The sequence below is a fragment of the Oncorhynchus mykiss genome, chromosome 17, assembly GCF_057628025.1.
Source record: "Oncorhynchus mykiss isolate SJ-2025 chromosome 17, ASM5762802v1, whole genome shotgun sequence".
NCBI classification, from domain to species: domain Eukaryota; kingdom Metazoa; phylum Chordata; class Actinopteri; order Salmoniformes; family Salmonidae; genus Oncorhynchus; species Oncorhynchus mykiss.
Window position 1 is genome coordinate 42,618,841 of NC_143038.1, and position 21,697 is coordinate 42,640,537.

The 21,697-nt window shown below is 43.5% G+C and overlaps 1 protein-coding gene and 1 long non-coding RNA gene across 7 annotated transcripts; both read right to left on the reverse strand.

The window, feature by feature from the left end:
* Positions 1-1,840: 1,840 nt before the first annotated feature.
* LOC110494242 (zinc finger CCCH domain-containing protein 10) lies at positions 1,841-8,530 on the reverse strand. 3 transcript variants are annotated; one of them, XM_090205660.1, is made up of 3 exons: positions 8,371-8,530; positions 3,037-4,316; positions 1,841-2,909 (listed from the first exon to the last, which is right to left on the reverse strand). In XM_090205660.1, the coding sequence occupies exons 2-3, from the start codon at positions 4,177-4,179 to the stop codon at positions 2,385-2,387; spliced, it is 1,668 nt and encodes a 555-aa protein (XP_090061786.1). In that variant the 5' UTR covers positions 4,180-4,316; positions 8,371-8,530; the 3' UTR covers positions 1,841-2,384. The 3 variants fall into 3 exon arrangements, with proteins under 3 accessions (XP_090061786.1, XP_021424833.3, XP_021424831.3); XM_021569158.3 differs by lacking the exon at positions 8,371-8,530 and adding an exon at positions 6,120-6,282; XM_021569156.3 differs by lacking the exon at positions 8,371-8,530 and adding an exon at positions 5,249-6,282.
* A 7,491-nt stretch (positions 8,531-16,021) lies between these two features.
* Positions 16,022-21,169, reverse strand: LOC110494243 (uncharacterized). Of its 4 annotated transcripts, none has more exons than XR_016487955.1 (9): positions 20,973-21,137; positions 20,458-20,543; positions 20,219-20,366; positions 18,769-19,068; positions 18,178-18,321; positions 18,025-18,086; positions 17,802-17,882; positions 17,553-17,633; positions 16,022-17,404 (listed from the first exon to the last, which is right to left on the reverse strand). It is a non-coding gene; the product is annotated as an uncharacterized LOC110494243 (long non-coding RNA). The 4 variants fall into 4 exon arrangements; XR_016487953.1 differs by having other exon boundaries at positions 20,219-20,362; positions 20,973-21,126; XR_016487952.1 differs by lacking the exon at positions 20,219-20,366 and having other exon boundaries at positions 20,409-20,543; positions 20,973-21,169.
* Positions 21,170-21,697: the final 528 nt, after the last annotated feature.

Below are 21,697 nucleotides of genomic sequence, written 5' to 3' on the forward strand. Positions count from 1 at the left end.
GTCTTATTTGTGTATATATGTTTATATTTATATCGTTTTAAATGTTATGATTGTTTATTTGTGTTGTTCCAAATGTCTGAATAAAAATTACAGTTAGTGCAGAATGGTGCTTTTTTTTTGGCAGGGGGGCACTGAGTGTGTAGTGCGGGAAGACGGACTCGCTAACCTGGGGCGCTTTCTGTTCGGGAAAAAGTGGAATAGTGTCAAATACATCAAACATATGGTTTCCATGAGTTTGATGCTATTCCATTCGCTCCGTTCCAGCCATTATTATGAGCCATCCTCTCCTCAGCAGCCTCCACTGTATATACAGGATGTACCGCCGCCACCTATCGTAACCAATTATGTCAATGCGGAGCTATACGAAGCCCTCTGCATTGATACAATTGGGAGGCCCACAGAGATGCGGGGTGGAACTCGATTTGGCTTCCGCAAACCTCCAGAGGCTCCGCAATTGTCACACTCTCCATAGCGAGCCCCCGGATCCCATTGTCGCATCAAGCATAAAAGGATCCGAATGGTTCATCCGAATCTGAAGTGGCCATACAGCATTTACTGTGATGCAGCCTCCGTAGATGTCAGGGCTTTATTACTTTTTGCGGAGCAGAGCTATTGTGAAGGAAGTTGTCAAGAAAGTAAGTTTGTTTATACAGAACATACGGCCCCCACCTACCACATTTTTGGATCAAGCATAAATTGGCTTTGTGGAATCATCTCAAATCAGCAGGCACTTTCTTCTTCTTCATTATCATGGCGATCGTACATTTTGTTTGTGCATGCCGCCACCTACTGTGCGGTAGTGCGTGGTCAATCACGGTGACAAAACTGCACATTTTAGTGGCCTTTTGTTCCCAGCACAAGGTGCACCTGTGTAATATCATGCTGTTTAATCCGCTTCAGTCGGTAGGTTTCCATTGACCCAGGTTTATTCAAGTATGGGTATCTGCAGAGTATGGAAAGCTAATCAGCTAATTGGGCAGATTTGTTGCCACTCTAGCCGATTTCTTAAGAGTTCCTCAATGAGCTTGACACCTTGATAAGCTAATTTCCTGACAATGGCTCACCTCTCTTTGTAATGGGCGACTTCAACCTCGCGATGCCTGCCATCGATTCATTTTCCCTCCTTGCCCTCACCCTTTCCTAGTCCCCTTCCACTCACAAGGCTGGTAATACGCTTGACCTCATTTTTACTAGAGGCTGTACGCCTCCCTGAAACCCCCTTCCAGGTCGCTGATCCCTACTTTGTTTCAGTGTCAGTCTCCATCTCCTCCAACCCTATCCACTCAACCCCTACCCAGACGGTCATGTGCTGTCGCAATTCTCTCCCTCCTGATTTTTCCTCTTCAACATTACGCTCCATCTTTTTTTGCATCCGTCTGTCTCGGCCCTCCCCTGCGCTGAGTGACTCATTGTGAACTTACAGAACAGGGCTGCAGGCTGCTGAGTGAAAATGGAGGTAACTAAATCTCCCTTTCACTCCCCCCTCTATCTGCTGCTAAAGCCACTATCACTCTAAATGTCCAACTTCTGCCTCTAACCCTAGGAAATTATTTTCCTCCTCAACCCTTCACCCCCTCCCTCTCTGTCCCATTCACACAGAACTACTCCTAGACATCTTTCTCCTCTCTCTCCAGATGAAATCCTGTGACTTGAGGTACGGCCGCCCTAAAACCTGCCCACTCGACCCCATCCCCTCCAGACCATCTCTGGAGACTTTCTCCCATTCCTTACTTCCCTCAACTTATCCCTGACCACAGGCTTCGTCCGCTCTGACTTCAAAATGGCCTGAGTCACTCCCCTCCTCAAGAAACCAACACACGACCCCTCTGACATCACACTACAGACCGGTATCCTTTTATTTCCAGATCTGATGGTGTGTCAATCAGTAACCTTATCCTCCCATAACATTACTCTAGATAACTTGATTAATTAGTAATAGGACAAATTCATTTTCTTGTGAGTTACACAAGCAAAGTTACACAAGCAAAACCCATAAACATAAATAATGGAAGCTACTGAAATGTCATAAACCCCTTGCAATGTCATGACAGTCATTTGTCAAAGAACATCACCCTGACGTTTTTACAGTTTGTTGTTATTTTTGGTGTTGCTTTGAAGAAGTCCCTTTGGCACACAAACCTTTAAGAAGTTCAGAGGTCACCTCAGGGACTACCTGCAACGCTGCCACAGAGCAGGGTTTGTGTGGTGAAGGCATCCTATCATCATTAACCTTTTCTCTGCCCATGGCATGTGGGCATTAGGGCTCACCCACCTCAACGTCTCCCCTCAAGTCATTCAGCAGTGGGTAATTAAAACTTGAGAGAGGGATGGTATGTAGAATTCCATCTTTTGTTCCATGGGAGGGTCCTAGAGAGTGTGCTGCATCAGTGAGGTATGGTGGTGATCCTCATACTCTGGCTGGCGATAGGGTATGACACCATGGGGGTGGTGGCATGGCTTATAGTGATGCCAGGCAGAGGCTGTGCCATGGATACAGCCACCGGTGCCACTGAAACAGTGACGGGTGCCATGGAGACGGGAGGCACCATGCCCTGGGCAATGGTCTGAACCAGGGCGGCTGAGAGCGGGGTGATCTCGGGGTTGAGGTGGGGCAGGGGAGCGCTGGGTGGGGCAGCGTTAGATGGGGGCACTGTAGGGGCACCGGTGGGGGCCACTAGGTCCTGCTGTGTGAGGGTGACGGTACGAGGCTGCAGCCCGGCGCTGCTCAGGGTGGTATGGGTCTGGGCGATGCTGTGGTTGTAGGAACTGACCGAGCCCACGGGGGACGCCATGGTCTGCTCAGAGGGGGCTGGGGTGGAGGACAGGGTCATCACCGACACCTTGGTCTGGCTCCGGAACTGGGCATTCTGCTCCAGCAGCACCTCGTTGGTGGCCATGAGGTTTGAGACCTGAAGAAAAGATTAACAAGGTGTTTGAGGAGTGATCTTAAAAAGTTAATAGATACATTGTATTGTTATGTGTGGTTGTTGATTATGTGTGGAGGTATGTTCATCATCACCCGTCTGCTAGACTGACCTGTTTCTTCAATTCATCCACTCTCCTCCTCAGCAGGGTGTTTTCCTCCTCCAGAAACCTGTACTCCAGGGGCTGGGGTGAGAGGGCCGCCTGCACCCCCATCTCATAGTGCCCCCCTCCGCTCCCGTCTAGCCGGAGACCCTCCAGCCTGCGTCTCTTCAGCTGCAGCATTGTGTGGTCCACAGGGGCTTCCAGGGGCGATGTCTCATACAGACCGCTCTCAAACAGGGGGTCGTACGCCGAGCAGGGGCCCCTGTCAAAACGACGAGGTCCTGAGGCCCCCATGGAGATGCAACCCCCAATCCCACTTACCCCTACTCCTCCCACCCCTAAGATACCCGGGTCTCTGCAACCCCCAAGGCTGGGGCAGCCCATCCCCATCATGTTGCCCCCACCTCCACCCCCCACCAGTCCAGCCATGCCTCCACAGGCACCCACCCCAACCCCTCCACCTGTGTTCACCATCCCACTGGCCCCTGGGCCCAACACACTCCCCACACCCACTCTTGCCGGCTCATACTCGTTGTCCTTCTTGACGTGGCGGAACTTACACTTGCTGCCCCGCTGGCACTCACCCTTCAGAAAGTCCCTGCAGATGGGGACCTCCCCTCGGCTGTGTGGGAGGTCCATGGGGGACAGGCCCAGTCCTGCAGCTACTTTCCCCCTCAACCTGAGGGGTAGCTCCCCTGACTTCTTATAGTAGTCCTCATCCTCCTTGGAGCCGTGGACGAAGCGGCAGTTGGAGCGGACACACTCCTTGTTCTGGTAGTCGTGGCAGAATACAAACTCGTTCTTCTGCACCCCGAGGTCTGGCACCTCGTTGAAGTCGGGGTGTTTGAAGCGGCAGCGTTTTCCCCTCTTACACACGTTCCTCAAGAAGTCTCTGCAGACCCCGTCCGGGGCCGGTCCTGACCCCGGGCCCCCGGCTCCACCTCCCCCGCAGTTGTTCCCATTCCCCAGGGCCCCTCCTCCACCCATGCCCCCAGAACCAGAGCAACAGTTTTCACCTCCTGCGGATCCCCCCCGGCCTTCTCCCGTGCCCTGTCCTAAACCAGACCCCACTTCCTCGCTTACACTAGTACCCACCCCGCCGCCGCTGCTCCCACCACCACCTGACAGGTAGGTGCTGTCCCGGTCAGGCATGGCGCTTGGCCCAGCGCAAGGGGAACACAGCACTCATGTGTGTGGGCAAGTGACTTATTCTGAAAGCCTTTTCTGTTCCATGATAATGACTGTAGCTCAGATGGTCTTCGGACCAATGCAGTCATTTACCATGGCATCTGAAAGATACACGTCAAGTTGGTTGTTAACAAGTTGAAATATATTCTGTGTGACCGTTATCTAGCTAGATAGTTAAATAAATCTACACATAGGCAATGGCATCTGCGAAAACAAACGCTTGCAATTAAAATCATTGATTGGACAAACACAGAAGTTAGTGGAAAGTATAATTATACAGACCAAATGCCCGGGACAGGAATATTAAACAACAAGGCTCCAGAGGGGGTAAGGCACTAAGTAGGTGTCACTACTGAAACAGGTTCGATCCCGTCTGTATCACAACCGGCCGTGATTGGGAGTCGCTTAGGCCAGTACACAATTGACACAGCTTCATCCGGGCTAGGGGGGGGGCTTTACAAGTAGGCTGTCATTGTAAATAAGAATGTGTTCTTAACTGACTTGCCTAGTTAAACACTGGTTAAATAAGAAAATAAAAAATCAAAGACAATCTCTGTTAAGACTAACATACTAGCTAGTCTTGACTATAGGCAACAGTCTCTTGCTGTTTAAGAGGTAAATAGCAACCTTGGCCCTAACGAGCTGGTTAGCTAAACAACTTGTTAACTAGCGACATAACGTTAGCCCCTGGGCTCCGGAGTGGCGCAGCGGTTTAAGGCATGTCAGTGCTAGAAATAAAAGGTTAAATATAAGTATTTTTTTTTTAAATCACGGCCCAACCCAGGTTGCTTAGCCGGGAGGGTAGCTGAAGGAGAGCGATCTAACGTTATAGCTATTAATATAGCTAGCTAACCGGTGCAAATTTATGTGGCTAGCTAGCGAACACAACCGTACACGCTGCAAAGTCACATGGTACAATTGTGCAAGCAAACTAGATACAGGCATTCAGCTGATACAGTGTGTTGACGTTGTCTGGTTACACAGCTAACGTTAGCTGTCTAAATTACCTATGACTAGCCGTCAAAGAACTTACCAAAATGATGACTTCAGGAGCATTTAACGCAGAAGGAACGGTGTACTTTCAATGTCAGCTGATGGTATTTCTATTTTACGAATGTGAGACAAATGCTTAACTATCATTCCTAATGGCTTTTAACACATTATTTACGTCGTGTTGTTTTGGTCCCCCAAAGACTCAAAACAAAACCACCAGAGAAGAAGATTTCTACCTCTACTGTTACAAAATATTTCCACATCGTTCTGCAGATTTGCTGCCATCTACTGCACGTAGGGGATGAAAACAAACACCAGATTTGCTGCGCTTGAGCTGATTCGAATTATTCTATGACATTATGGCGGCCCGAAAATAATCGTTAAAGTGAATGCCGCCACCAACTGTGCTGGAATGTACGATCAATCATGATCTGCCCAATTCTGTACTACCATGAAAATAAAATTCAAAACCAAATAAATCCCTAACTTCTACCTCACCCTCCCCCCAAAACACTTCCCCAACCTCATTGAAGTTGATCTATATCATGCTGAAACACTCCACCCTTAGGATTACTCAGCATGTCAACAACCAACATCTATTAACACCAATATCTATTTTGTCATCTCCACAATACCCTCAACCTGGCATTTCTGCTTTCCACAACCCGGGTCGTATTGATAACATTACATCATGACTGAGCCTATATCTTTTTAATATAATCTATGAACAAAAATATTGGGACCCCAGTGATGACTGCCCTCAATCTAGGATAAGCACCAGGGACATGACTTTTAATCTTCTTCCCATTAAGCTTTTCCATTTTCAAAATGTTCTCTTAGTGAGCCTGGCTATCACACAATATTAACAATCTACCATTTCCAATGAACCGGGCTAATTTCACTTCACCTACCTCTTTCTCTACAGCATTAGTTAGCGTGTAAGTGAAGCCCTCTCAACACTAGCACCACTTTCCACTCCAACACATCACTACTCTTGCTTCCTACCCTGGCCCTCTTTATGCTTTCTTTACTAGCCGTCCCACTGCTTTCTGTATCATGATCTCTCTTCTCCCTGTCTTTCCACTACCGACCGCCTGTGCTAATTACGACATCAGAGCGCCTCTTGTGGGGTGATTCCGACACGAGGGAAAATATGGCAGAAGTGGATGCTGTGTTCGAATCAAGCAACGCGTCGAGCAAAGTTGGTGAAGACAAATGTTTTGAATGGACAACAATAGTAGTGAAAACCTGAACAAAAATTAAATTGGCAAAAATTGGAGTGGAGGATACGTGTATGAATGATAATGAATCACATCTTGTTCTAATGCGTTTGTTGAGTAAGGATGCATATGTGGGAAAAACACGTTTGAGGTGTCAAATGGTTAAGTATGCGCTGGGAAAAGTGGAGTGGAGTCTGTCAGAGTGACCAGGAGTGACCTTATTTTGATTAATTGTATTTCTGAAGAACAGAGTAAGATTGCAGTGAGCCTCAACCGAACTACAGAGGTTTTGAACTTGAGTAGAGCACCCGTCAAAGGAGTCATCTCAGGGGTGAAAATCGATGTTCAGGTTCCCGGTGGGTGAATGGAGAAAAATAAGAAAGTCTGCTGGTCCTGTTGTTTTTTGATAAAGAGCAAATACATACGCATGTGAAGCTTGGTTATGTAAGATACGCTGTAAGATATTTCATCCCCAAACCATTGCAGTGTAAGCTTTGTAAAGGATTTGGCCATGTTTCAAGTATGTGCAGACAGAAAGAGTATATTGAAGAACGGTGTGTTGAAGGAGGACAGCGTTGCAATTGTGGTGGGGATCATGATCCAGCGTTCCTGGAGTGCCCTGTAAGGGTGAAGGAGATTGACATGGCAAACGTTAGAACGGTCTATCGAATCTCCTATGTGGAGGCGATTAAAATAATTGAGAATACAAGTGATGCTAGTGAAGATATGGTAGTGGATATGCCACAGCCTGTAGTAAATGTTTGCTGCCAGTCAAAATATGGATTTTGTGGCATTCAATGCCACAGTTATAAACTGTACGGCTCAAGTCTCAAAGAAGTCTAAGAAACTGGACATTATTGTGGCTGCGGTAGAAACGTTTTTGGGGCTTAATGTGTACTGGCGTTGGAAGACCCGCTCTCCCAGGTTCCCCTTGAGCCTGTGTAGGGATCAGATCTGTTACATTTTTAACAGAAAACTTTGATTTTGTTTATTTTTTGGTAGTTTTATTTTAGTTAATTTATTTTTATATACATGTATATTTTTTGGGAATCCTGTTTCCATCCCTCACAGTAAGTGGCGATATACCATTGCCAATATACCATAGAAGAAGAAGAAGATTCCGACACAACGGGGCCTGCAGGAGGACAGGTGACCCTGTACCTGCCTGAAGAAAGTGGGGGTAGGGGGTGCGTGCAGCTGGAAAACAAGACCAAGATGCATTGCTGGCGGTGGTACTTCATGGGACTTTCATAGCAGGTTAGGAGAGAATTTTTGCTAACCTGCTATGTTAATTCTCCTAACCTGCTGCATTAATTTGCTTAACCTTCTGCGTCAATTCTCTTAACCTGGTACGAAAAAGTCACTTTGGTATCGAAGTGGCGTGAAGAGAGTCTTTCCCTGTGCTTCATAGCTTAAAAAGCTTAAACTGAAAGCTGAAATAACCTTTTAGGTACCAGCAGAGCTTGGGTAATTATATAACTTGTCACATATAATCTTAAAATTCAAAGGGAAGATGACTTTAAACATCTTGTGGCTGCTGCTTATTTACTAGACCAGGCATGCTATTAAACATAATATCGCCTAATCAGACCATTTTTACTGATCCAGCTGGGTGAGCCTTTCGTGAATTAACACTCGGCACTTTACTTTTTCCCCCATTACTATCTAAGACTTTGCTGAGCAGGGTGTTTTCCTCCTCCAGAAACCTGTACTCCAGGGGCTGGGGTGAGAGGGCCGCCTGCACCCCCAGCTCATAGTGCCCCCCTCCGTTCCCGTCCAGCCTGCATCTGGAGGGCTACTTACTATGACTGTGATTTGTGGTTGTCCCTCCTATCTTAAGATGAATGCACGTCTGAATGCAAAACTGTAAGTTGTTCTGGATAAAAGCGTCTGCCAAATGACTCAAATGTAATGTTAAGCATAGCACAAATGTTCAACCAACCTTTACTTGGTCATACTTTCTCAATTACCGACTTGGAAGACAACATGTCTTCTAAACTTCCAAGTCTAGTTGCAGGGGGTTCATTTGAATGTAGAAAATGCTCCGTTATTACATTTAAGAAATGTTTTGCTCCATGAAGTAATCCAACAATGTGTACTTCTTTGATGAAGTTTAACGGTGGTTGACATCCAATAAATGTTGCATTACCGCCACCTACTAGACTGGAGTATAACTCCCTTTGCTTGAAAAAATGAATAAACAAATACCCTACCAATACCCGAAAACTAAACTCACTAAAACATATATATATATTTTTTTCCACTATTTAAATCTATTTAGTCCTACTTCAGGCAAACGGCCTGAAAGGATGGGACACCACCACTTAACACACCCTGTAACTCTTCTGACGTCAAGTCTCGTACACCCAAATGCCTCTCTGCAGCTGCCACAACAACCTCAATTATCTGCGACGTACGTTCCGTCCCTGCAGTACAGTTGATAACCATTGCTATAAATGCAAAAAATCCAATCTTACTGAAACATATCACTTGTTGGACTATGTACTGTACAGGTACAGATATACTACTCACACCACTCCTCTCAGGATCCCTCCCCCTTGACTCATCTTCCTCTACTTCCTTCACTGCCTCAGCAACCCTGGAAACCTGCCTCTCTCGCACCGGACATTTCTGATCCCCAGCCCCATGGGCACCCCTACAATTAACACATACTGTATCACTACTTTTCCCAATGCTACACATTCCTTTGTCTCATGCCCTTCGGCACACTTCTCACACCTTTGAACTGCCCTCCTACACACTGCTGCCACATGCCCATAAGCTCGACACCTGTAACATCGTAATGTATTCGGCACAAAAGCTCGTACAGGATAACTTATGTATCCTAACGTCAATTTGTCAGGCAAAGACTCAACAACAGACAACGTCTCTTCTGTTTCACCACTCACGCCACCCAGTCTGCGTCACACCAAACGACAAGCATCACAAATACCGGGAATCTTCCCCTTCAGTTGGTCAACTTTCACATTTACCGCTACCCCAGTAATCATTCCTTTCAATGGCAGCCTTTTCTGAGAGAGCAAAACAATTTCTTGCCCCCATTCGTTTAACGCGGAGCGAACTGTTCCCTCTGACCAGCAGAAACACAATTATCACAAGACCACTTTTGGTTACCCTCACCGATTCCACAGCACCCAACTCTGATTTCACCCACCCTGAAACCACAAATGGATCAGCCAAAAGGCAAGGGTCCACTTTTTGCACTCCCACTGTCAAAGATTCTTCTTTATCCTGACACTCGGTGCAAGCCTCGGCTCCGAGAACTTCACCACACCTACCACCTCTGATACTAAGCCCTCATTCACTTCCATTTCTCCTCCTGTCTCAATCTCACTCTGCTAACACTTTCTACCATTTTTCTTTAACAAACCATCGCTCTTTTTTCCCACCATTTTTAACTGACTGGAGCTCACCATCTTACTCACTCTCTCTCACTCTCCTCTTCCTCTCTTTTACCCTCCATTCCTCCTCCATATTCCAAGTATACGTATCCTTATGATAATACTGCACATCTCCTGACCTACATCTTGCTCATTTAACCGGCTGTCACAATCTACCTACAATCACCACGAACCCCTCGGGATGTGGAGTTCAACAGTGCATCACACTTATAAAGCCACTGCTTCGTCTTGATATTCTTCTTTATCAATATCTACCGCAACGCTTTTCCATTTCAAACACGTTCACTCATCCAACCACCATCCACTGTCTCACTTCCTTTTCCGTCCACCTTCCCATTCCCCTGAATACTACTCTTGCAAACGCTGTACTAGAAGGATCCCAACAATGTGTACGCCATCATTTTGTCTATTTCAACTCTTCTCATTGTTCAAGGCAGGTGAGTGTCATCATGACATCCAGCACGTTGGGGTGGACACACACCTATCTCAATCAGTGAGGGGGTTTGATTAATCTCGCCCGGCTGCCCATGTTAGCGGGTTTTGCAATGACTGCATTCTATTTGAGGTGAGCCAGGTGCCCTGCTCTGTCTGAAGGTGAAGTCAGCTCAAAACAAAAGTGAGTAGACTAATTAAGCACTTGTAAAAATAAGTAGGATTCTGTGTTTTTCCATGCAGAAGTGGTTGCTTTTGATAAACGCTTTATCTGCCTTTCCAATGAAAACTAGTTAGAAAATGTGAAAAATATATTTGATGAAAAAGAGATGTTTCTGGACGATGCACCATGCTGCCTTAATGACAAAATGACCAAGCAGCACAGATTAATGTTTGTTTAAGAAGGGTGCTCCTCTAGGGTTGCTGGGATGTCCCTGATATTGGGATAAATTGAGTTGACCCATACGGGACCTCCCTTGTCCCGTATATTCATCCAATCACAGTATAGCATAAACGCGCCAATTCCTGCAAAGTAATTTCTGTTATTGTTCAGTCGGTTTGGCATATCAAGGAAATATGGATAAACCTGCAAAAAAGACTGTGCAGCTACAGAAAACAATGTGAAGCAAAAAATACATGGGTTAAACCCGTCAGTGACTCAACGAAAGCTTTCTGTACTTTATGCGTCGGGAATTCTCAATTGGCCATGGAGGGGAGATTGACCGAACTCAGCATGCATCCACAGAAATACACAAGGCCACGCTAGCTAAAGGTGCTAGCAATATCGGTGCATTCTTCGTGACGCTACTGCGGAAACTGGAAAAATTGGAAAACACCTCTCCGTTTACCAGTTATTGAGCAGTGCCAACAATCGCATTCTGAAAGTTAATTGCCCAGCTCACATAGCTCATAATGCCTGCAAGCACGCCTGCGATCAGCTGTCAGTGGATATTGAGACAATCTTGCTTGTTTGTAGGTGACCAAATACTTATTTTCCACCAAAATTTGCAAATAAATTCATGAAAAATCCTACAATGTGATTTTCTGGATTTTCTTCCCTCATTTTGTCTGTCATAGTTGAAGTGTACCTATGATGAAAATTACAGGCCTCTCTCATCTTTTTAAGTGGGAGAACTTGCACAATTGGTGGCTGACTAAATATTATTTTGCCTCACTGTACATGTATTTCCGCAACAGAATTAAAAAGTGATTTTGGACTGACCAATGTAGATCGTTTCAAATACATTAAACTTAAAAGTTACATATCACAGAATTTCAATTTGAATTATTTTGGACATCAGAGCAACCTTGAGGGAATCTTATCTGAGTCAAAAAGGATGTTCATATGATAGGGAAGATATACAAAACCATTCAGAGAGCATTTCAAACTGACAGTCTCTTAGGAAAAAAAAACTATATATATATATATATATATATATAAACCAAGATTTACAAATAATTGATGTTGGCACAAGATGAAGGGAAAGTTAGAGCATAACTAACAATATTACAGTTAACACAATGTACTTAATCCAGTATAAACTAATGTATAATACACAATTTTACAAATTATACAGCACAACAGGCAGTCATGTTTCATGTGTAAAACTCATGACTCAATAATCCAAGCTTTCTGGGAATGCTATAAAGTCCAGAAGCTGTGGGCAGAGCTAGAAAGTTTGCTGTCAGAAGTATTACAAGGTGAACTTACTTTTAATCCATCTGTCTGCATATTTCAAGACATGGAATATGGTGGTGTAGGGAGATACCCAATGGTCTGGACGATTCTCTTCTCATCACTGATCTTGAAAAAATGTATACTAAAAACGTGGAAATCAATCAATCTGACACAATGGAAAAATCGAAGGATTAATTATTGAAATATTGAAATGGCATGGGCGACTGAGAAAAACAAATTGGTACAATTTAAGGCCAAGTGGCAAACAAAAATGCAGACACTAGGGATGGGAGTGCAAGCATACGGGTCTGAGCAGATGAGTGTTTTTGGAGTGAAAAGAAAGTGTGTGGGGTAATTTTGAAAAAGGCAGTTAAGAGTTGTAACATTAGAATGAGTGTTGAAGGGGAGCATGGATAGGCTAAATGTATTGTCAAATACAAAAACACAAACATACAAGGATCCCTGACGAATCAAGAAAAACTTCACATCCATATTGGGGGGAGGTCTTTCTATCTACCTCTCTCTCTCTCTCTCTCTATCTCTCTATCTCTCTATCTCTCTATCTGTGTCCCAGTTGTCAGACAGTGGGGAGAACCATGTGGCCAGGACTCACGAGGGCTATGCAGCAGTGTATGTTCTCTCAGAAGGAGGTGCCTGGGATACTGGGTGTTATCGTTAGTATCCCTGTCTCATTATGGACACTGACCCTAACAAACAAACCTATATAAAGCTTCAATCTGCTAAATTGTTTTCAAATAAAGTAAAAGGGAATAAAGTGAAATAATGCAAGCCTCAATAGAACTAATGTGACTTCTTCTCCCTCTAGTTTCCTCCTCTACCGGCCAAGCCTCAGGTAAATGTACCAACCAAAGTTCTGAAACAACTTGGAATGTATTTTTAATACAAATATTTCACTTACCTAGAGCCTATTTTGACCCTATTAATCTATATTATTGATTGCTGTGTTGAGGAAGATGGCGCCGAAGGGTAGGGCTGTCGTCTTATCGGCTCTTAACCAACCATGCTATTTTGTTTGTCTTTTCACGTTGTTCGTAACTTATTTTGTACATAATGTTGCTGCTAATGTCTCTTATGACCGAAAGGAGCTTCTGGACATCAGAACTGGGATTACTCACCTCAAATTGGATGAGGAGTTCTTCAATGAGTCGGACGCGAGGGATATACTACGGACACCCGACCAGGCCCCGATCCCCGTGATTCGCTGGAAAAGGAAACGCAGGTTTCGCGGAAAGAGATCAGGATGCCTTGTGAGGATCAGGATAAGAGGGGCTAACCTGCCCTTGCCTTCTGTTCTGCTAGCTAATGTTCAATCGCTGGAAAATAAATGGGACGAACTGAAAGCACCTATATCCTACCAATGGGACATTAAAAACTATAATATCTTATGTTTCACAGAGTCGTGGCTGAACGACGACATTAAGAACATACAGCTGGCGGGTAAAGCACTCTTTCTGCAGGACAGAACAGCAGCCTCTGGTAAGACATGGGGTGGGGGCCTATGCATTTATGTAAACAACAGCTGGTGCACGATATCTAAGGAAGTCTCAAAGTTTTGCTCGCCTGAGGTAGAGTATCTCATGATAAGCTGTAGACCACACTATCTACCTAGACAGTTTTCATCTGTATTTTCCTATGCTGTCTCCAAACCACCACAGACAGATGCTGGCACTGTGTAAATGAGCTCAATGAGCTGTATTCCGCCATAAGAAAACAGGAAAACACTAATCCAGAAGTGGCGCTCCTAGCGGTCGGTAACTTTAATGCAGGGAAACTTAAATCAGTTTGACCTAATTTCAATCAGAATGTTAAATGTGCAACCAGAGGGGAAAAAAAATCTGGACCATTTTTACTCCACACACAGAGAAGTGTACAAGGCTCTCCCTCACCCAACATTTGGCAAATCTGACCATAATTCTATCCTCCTGATTCCTGCTTACAAGCTAAAATTAAAACAGGAAGCACCAGTGACTCGATCTATAAAAAAGTGGTAAGATGAAGCAGACGCTAAACTACGGGACTGTTTTGCTAGCACAGACTGGAATATGTTCTGGGGTTCTTCCGATGGCTTTGAGGAATACACCACATCGGTCACTGGTTTCATCAACAAGTGCAACGAGGACATCGTCCCCACAGTGACTGTACGTACATACCCAAACCAGAAGCCATGGATTACAGGCAACATTCGCACTGAGCAAAAGGGAGCGGGACTGTAACCCGGAAGCGTATAAGAAATCCCGTTATGCCCTCCGACGAACCATCAAACAGGCAAAGCATCAATACAGGACTAAGGTCGAATCGTACTACACCGGCTCCGACGCTCGTCAGATGTGGCAGGCCTTGCAAACTATTACAGACTACAAAGGGAAGCACAGCCCAGAGCTGCCCAGTGACACGAGCCTACCAGACGGGATAAATAACTTCTATGCTCACTTCGAAGCAAGTAACACTGAAACATGCATGAGATCATCAGCTGTTCCCGGACGACTGTAAGGGTAGATAACAACACATCCGCCACGCTGATCCTCAACACGGGGGCCCCTCAGGGGTGCATGCTCAGTCCCCTCCTGTACTCCCTGTTCACTCATGACTGCACTGTCAGGCACGAATCCAACACCATCATTAGGTTTGCTGATGACACAACAGTGGTAGGCCTGATCACCGACAATGATGAGACAGCCTATAGGGAGGAGGTCAGAGTCCTGACCGTGTGGTGCAAGGACAACAACCTCTCCCTCAACGTGATCAAGACAAATGAGATGATTGTGGACTACAGGAAAACTAGGACTGAGCACGCCCACATTCTCATCGACGGGGCTGTAGTGGAGCAGGTTGAGAGCTTCAAGTTCCTTGGCGTCCACATCACCAACAAACTAACATGGTCCAAGCACACCAAGACAGTCGTGAAGAGGGCACGACAAAATATATTCCCCCTCAGGAGATTGAATTGATTTGGCATGGGTCCTCAGATCCTCAAAAGGTTTTACAGCTGCACCATCGAGAGCATCCTGACGGGTTGCATCACTGCCTGGTATGGCAACTGCTCGGCCTCCGACCGCAAGGCACTACAGAGGGTAGTGCGTACGGCCCAGTACATTACCGGGGCCAATCTTCCTGCCATCCAGGACCTCCATACCAGGCAGTGTTAGAGGAAGGACCTAAATATTGTCAAAGACTCCAGCCACCCTTGTCATAGACTGCCCCCCCCCCCCCCCTACGCTGCTGCTACTCTCTGTTATTATCTATGCATAGCCACTTTAATACCTCTACCTACTTGTACATAATTACCTCAATTACCTCCACACCGGTGCCCGTGCACATTGACACATTGACTATGTACTGGCATCCCCTTTATATAGCCCAGCAATTGCTTTTTACTATGTTGTCTAATTATTTGTTATGCTATCTCTTACTTTTTTTTCTTCTTAAAACTGCATTGTCGGTAAAGGGCTTGTAAAGTAAGCATTTCACTGTAAGGTCTACACCTGTGGATTCGGCGCAGGTGACAAATACAATTTGATTTAATTTGATTTGATATGACACTACAGATCTTAAAAATTTCTTGAAACAGAATTGTCTCAAACTTTGCAACGATGTTCTTTATTGGTTAGAAGTGCAATACTTTACTATAATTGCTTTGCTCTGTAGGTTTCTTGGCCATGGGCAAGGACTGGCGTACCTACTGCATGGCATTGGAGACCTACGTATCTCCAGTAGTGGGGAGCACACACCACGCTCAGCAAGAACAAATGCCTGGAAAACATTATTACCACCAAACGCCCTTCTTCTCCATCTGTTTAATCCTAATCTCTTCTCAATGTTCTACCCTTTCCTTGTCATTTTATTGGTCAAATCACCTCAATGTGACTTGTGTCTGTTCTGGTGGTTCTTCACCAATAATCCCCTGTTGGATTTAGAGTTACAACTTGCCATTTCCTGTTGTATTTCTTGTACTTCGTAACATGGTAAACTTAGTAGCTAGGGATAATAACCCAATAATAAAGATTCCACACAATGTTTAAGAGACAGGCAAAAACAGTTAATTCACACTTGTTTTGTGAAGTTTATCAGCATAGGGTTAGCAACATCCACAAGGTTAGCCACTTGCCCATGGGCTACATATAGGCTACTAAATATGTTTACTTCGTGTTAGTCGCTTTGGATAAAAGCGTCTACTACATCAGCATGTTAATATTATCATGTTTAAAAGGAAAAGTCACAGACATGTTAGTGCTGAGAATGAGGACATATCAAAAACAGATCTGATAAGTGCATTTGGAAAGTATTCAGACCCCTTGACTTTTTCCACATTTTGTTGCGTTACAGCCTTACTCTAACATTGATTAAATAATTCTTCCCCTCATCAGTCTACACACAATACCCCATAATGAAGCAAAAACAGGTTTTTAGCTTTAAAAAAAACGGAAATATCTGTATATTTGTATATTGCAAAAGATGCTGTAGATGGCCATATGTTTGTGGTCTGTGGGAGTGTGCTGAAGTAAGTAATTGGAAAATCTGACTTTGTCAAATGGAGATACTGTCTGTACAGAAACATACACACTTTAACATGACATTCCCTGTTAGATGTGCACTTTAAAAGCATATGCTTCAGTTGATGACATTGCTAGAGTGCTTTTCTTGTTCAGGAATACAACAATTTGTGATTTGTCCATTAGACCAAAGAGGAAGTAGCTAACTGACTGGTTTCGACAATAGGTTGTTTTTACAAAGACAGTTGGCTGTAACAAATTTAGGCTTAAAAATACAAACATTTTACATTTTTGTTGTCAACTTCAAGGATTATGAATTCTTCAAGGTGTACCAGCTATTTGGCAGAAAGATAAGATTCATATGTTAAAATGGGGGATATATCAGTTTGAATAGCCACCAATGAAACCTCTTGCAATAGTGATTGCGAAAGATGTTTCTATACACATCAAACCACATCTCCCTTTTTTTTAAATGGCTGAAGTCATCCGTCTCTATTACAAAACAGCAATATAAAACAGCAATATAAAAAGGGAACTAGGTAAATCACAAGCCATTCAAGGCACTTTGCATGTCTCTGCTTCACAAAAAAAAAAAAAAGTAGCTAAACGATAGTATCACCATCTTAAAACAATTCCATATGTTAGCGTAGGTAAACCCGCCCTTGATTTCCTGTGCCCAGTTAACCACTAAACATGTGTAATTGGAGAGTGAAATATATTTATAGTTAAGTGCGCCAGATAAAGCCTCATGATACTGGGCACAATACTGTTAGAGATCTCTCTGTATTATGTGAGCCTTGTATAGTGGCTCTAGGAGGATCTGCCTGTCTTGATACTGGCGTACTCTATTTCTCCACTGCTCTCCAGACTCACTGCTGCCTTCCCTTTTCCTGTCATGTGGACGATGGTGCAGTATATCACTGAGGGATCATCCTATATAAAGGGACGATAAGAAACACAAGATACATTCAGAGACACAGGCAATGCTGCTAACATCTGGGGATGCACAAATTCACACTATTTTACATTATATATAACGCTTATACTACCACACACACACACACACTAAACTTTCTCTTACTGGAGCACTGAGTGGTGTAGTTGTATCCTCTTGGTTGGCGTTTCTGTGTTGAACCGTAGCATGCATTGCATTGGGATCATCCTAGAGAGGGAAGATACAATGAGACACATACTGTATAATGAAGTTGCAACATTCATTAGCACACAAATAGCACAGGGATTGAGATGTAATCCTTTTTGAGACCTTCATGATTTAATCGAGGAACAGTCTTAAAAACAAACAAACAAACAAACACAAACATTCTCTTACTAGTGCACTAAGTGGTGTTGTGTTGATGCTTAAACCAGTGTTTCTGTCCGCAACCATGGAATACATTGCAGTAGGATCATCCTAGGAGACAGAAAATAAGGCACACATACAGTAACTTTGAACCCTTAACCATATAACAACACAATGATAAGTGGGATGTATTCTTTCTATCTTCATTCCCCATCACTCTCACTGTGATAGAGCTTCTAAATGATTAATTAACCTCATCATTATTCTCTCCTCCTGTTTTGCTCCCTCTACTATTATTCCCTGTGGTTTTCTTTCCTGGGATAAAAAAACAGAGTTTAATAGACAAAATGAACCATTCCCACATTCCACATTGCTTTTTTTAGTGGTTGCAATTGTGGATAAATACTTTTGTTTCTCTTGTATATGTACAAAGCCATTCCAGCGATGATCAGTATGACTGGTAGGACAGCCATTAAGACGTATTGGATTGTATTGTTTTGCAGAGAGGATGCAGATGGAGCTTCTCCTGACGTCCTCACTGTGTCTGTTCCTACAGGATATGGACATGTTTAGTCAGTCTACAGTATAACAGGGAGCTTTGCTCGGTGCAAAACAGAATACTGTGGTCAGCTTGTATGCTGATGTAGTTTTTTGTTCAAATGTCATCAATTCGAACCTGTCAGACAGAAAATGTAATGACAATTTGATAGAAACCAGTCGCAGATGTGTGTAATTTTGAGACATTTGAATAATTTCCTTGAAATATTCTGCCTGTGGAGTATAATTTCATGATATTCATTGGACATAAACTGACCATTAGAAGCAGTTGTTGGTAGTGCTTTTGTAGTCTCTGGCAAGGTCTTTATCCCCTTACAGACTTATTTTGTTATGCACATCTCATATGAGCATGAAAAAGTCAACTTAAATGGTGAATGCAGTGCTTGTTTTTCAGTGTGCAGACAACACTCATAAAATGGATCATTATCAGATCTCTTACCTTCAACAGTGATATGCATGTCTCTAGTGTCTTGGTTGTTGATTGTACACCTGTACCACCCCTGATCCTCCTTAGTGATGAATGAGAGAAGGACAGAGAGGTTCCCTGGAGAGCTCTCAGTATTAAACATTGCCACTCTGTCTCTGTAGAGATCACGCTTGGTTAATGGTGTAGCGGGGAGTTTAGTCCATGTCAGTTTGTGAGGTTTAGCCTGGAGTTCATTGCAGGAGCAGGGCAGGAGCACAGACTGGCCTGGGGATCGAACTATCTCCAGTTGGTTAGAGTCTGACAAACTGCAGCCTGTTGAAACACGTAGAAATGTGTTATACTTACTTTTTTTCATTTTAGATGATGGTAGTTCTCTACAACTTCTACCATGAACGCACAAGACTACCCATTACTAACAGTATTGCTGCTATTCTTCTTGTACACAAATAGTAATCTGAAAAAGCTGATATATTTTTATGGACTGTACTTATTGTTTGTTTGTACCAATGTTTGCCGTATACTGTTGCTTCCTGTCATACTTTCTATACACATCCATCTAAGCCTGAGACTCTAAGTCTCTTCTCTTCTGATGTCCCTGAATGTGTTCCTGTCTTCTCTATCCTTGATTGGACACCTGACAAAGTGCAGCCTGTTGAAACTGTCGTGGAATATCTAATCAAAGGGAAGAGAGACTGCAGATTCTTTCAAACAACACTTTATTATAAGATTTGCAAAAATGGAGAATCAACTATCCACTAAACAGTGCATAGTTGAAAAGCTCAAAGAACAGTGCTGGTTCAATGCTTTTATAGAGAAAAACATACAACCCCTTTCTGTATATGTGGCAGTCAGCAGATTGTGTGCAAAAGGTAATTTGTTGTCTGTGTAAACTTAAGATAGCCCTCTGGCTATCAACCTTGTGCTCATACATCTAACTGCATTCACAACAACAAACACTATATTTTACTCCTTTCTGCAAGGTTCCATACATGTGACTTTCTGTAGATAGTAAACCCACAGGATTTCACATGCTGCGGTGGCACCCAAATGTCTCTTAGCTGTAAGACCAGTCTTATGACTAAGTCACACCAAGACAAGTTTGTATCAGGTTAGAAAAAACACTAACATATAACAAGAGACTATTCTTTAAGTAGTAAAACACAGGATAGCATGACTAATTATGTAATTTTCCACAACAAAACAGAGCAATTTGTTGAGGGAAACCTACTTGATCAATTTTAGATGATGGAGCTCTCTACAACTGCTAACATGAACACGTAAGACTACCCATTACTAACAGTATTACTGATAGCCTTCAGTATTATCAATGCCATATACTGTAGTAATCTGAAATAGCTTATATATTTGATGGACCAAACCATGAATGGTTTTGTACAGATGTTTGCCTTCTACTGTTATACTTTCTATATACAGCTGTCTAAGCCTGAGATGAATATTTTACCTTTAACATAGAGTCTGATGTCCCTCTCTATGTCCCAGTTGTCACTATCCTCGAGTCTACATCTGTCATCTCCCTGATCATCCTGAGTGAGGTGTGAGAGGAGGACAGAGGTTCCCAGGATGTTTTCTATTCAACAGCTCCACTCTGTCTATGTAGAGATCACTCTGGGTTAATATCACAGGCTCCTGACCTAGGGTGAATTTAGTCCATGTGAGTCTGGGAGTATCAAACTGACGTACAGTACAGGAGCAGGGCAGGAGAACAGACTGGCCTGTGAATGCAGTGATCTCCTGCAGTGGATGGTTAGTGCCTGACAGAGTACAGCCTGTTGAAACACAGAGCAACATCATTCTTATTACTATGAGTATTATTACAATTCTGCACGTACACAGTACAATCCATTATGGGCAGTGCTTTCTAAAATGAAGTCTGAAACTAGGAGCAACTATTTGAGAGATCTGCAACAGAATCCACACATGCCATTTAGCAGACACTTTTATCCAAAGTAAATCAGAAGTTTATTTGACCACAAGTAAAAAAATATATGCCATAAATATTGTTTATGAACCAGAAAAATAACTGCAGAAGGATGACTGTTGATAAACAATCTCCCCAGAGTAAGAGCAACAAGCAACACTTTATGTGATTGTGTACACTTTGTATACTAAACGCATTAGTATTTTTTTCCACGTTTTTTTTCAGTAACAGTGAGGTCTGACCACGACCACATACAGGTTAAGACAGTAGGACTCACCTTCATTTCCTGCAGTAATGTGAAGGCTTGAGCTGATCAGAAACACAGAGATCCACATGATGACGGTCTCCTGATGTTGAAAGACAGAAACGGTATGTTCTGTGTGTGTGTTGAGAGAAGGACTGAGTTTGGCGCTCCTCTTCCCTGTGAGTGTAGACTGACAATATGTGTAACTGTGTGACATGGGAAGTAAAAGTAGAGTGAGAATGGTATGTCCTGACTCTCAGCCCACATCCGGTTACATACCTCTCTGCTTCTCCTTTTTCTCTAACTAGTCATTCTCCTCTCCTTATGGTCAGCTCTTCTCAAAATGTCCGTTTTTGAATGGAATCATAGTTCATTTGACTATGATAATCTTATCCATGACAAAATTACCATCAATCCGCCAATCTGTCATTTCATAAATGGAAAACTGCTCAGCCACTTTAGATAACAAGTATAGACCCTACATAGAGTATATTAACAAAAATTAAGGCAGGTATTGCATAATTCCCCAAAATCAAACAAAGGCATACTGGTTGAAGAGAATTTCTATCATCATTGTGTAATCAATACGATGGGAGACAGAGTGCTGGTTTCCAGCGCAGGGCGCAGCAGTTGTTTATTAGCAAATGACCATGGGAGGAGGCATACACAGGGACTCCAAAAAGGTAACAGTACAGGCAGGGAAAAGGCTAATAACATAGTCCGGGAGATCAGGCAAGGGGTTGACGACAGGAAATCTG

What these genes read in the sequence shown, in the direction of transcription:
- LOC110494242 (XM_090205660.1), bottom strand. Translation starts at nt 4,179, where the DNA reads ATGCCTGACCGGGACAGCACCTACCTGTCAGGTGGTGGTGGGAGCAGC. An exon ending in TGGATGAATTGAAGAAACAG is followed by an intron (nt 2,910 to 3,036) that starts GTCAGTCTAGCA and finishes TCTTTTCTTCAG; the next exon opens with GTCTCAAACCTCATGGCCAC.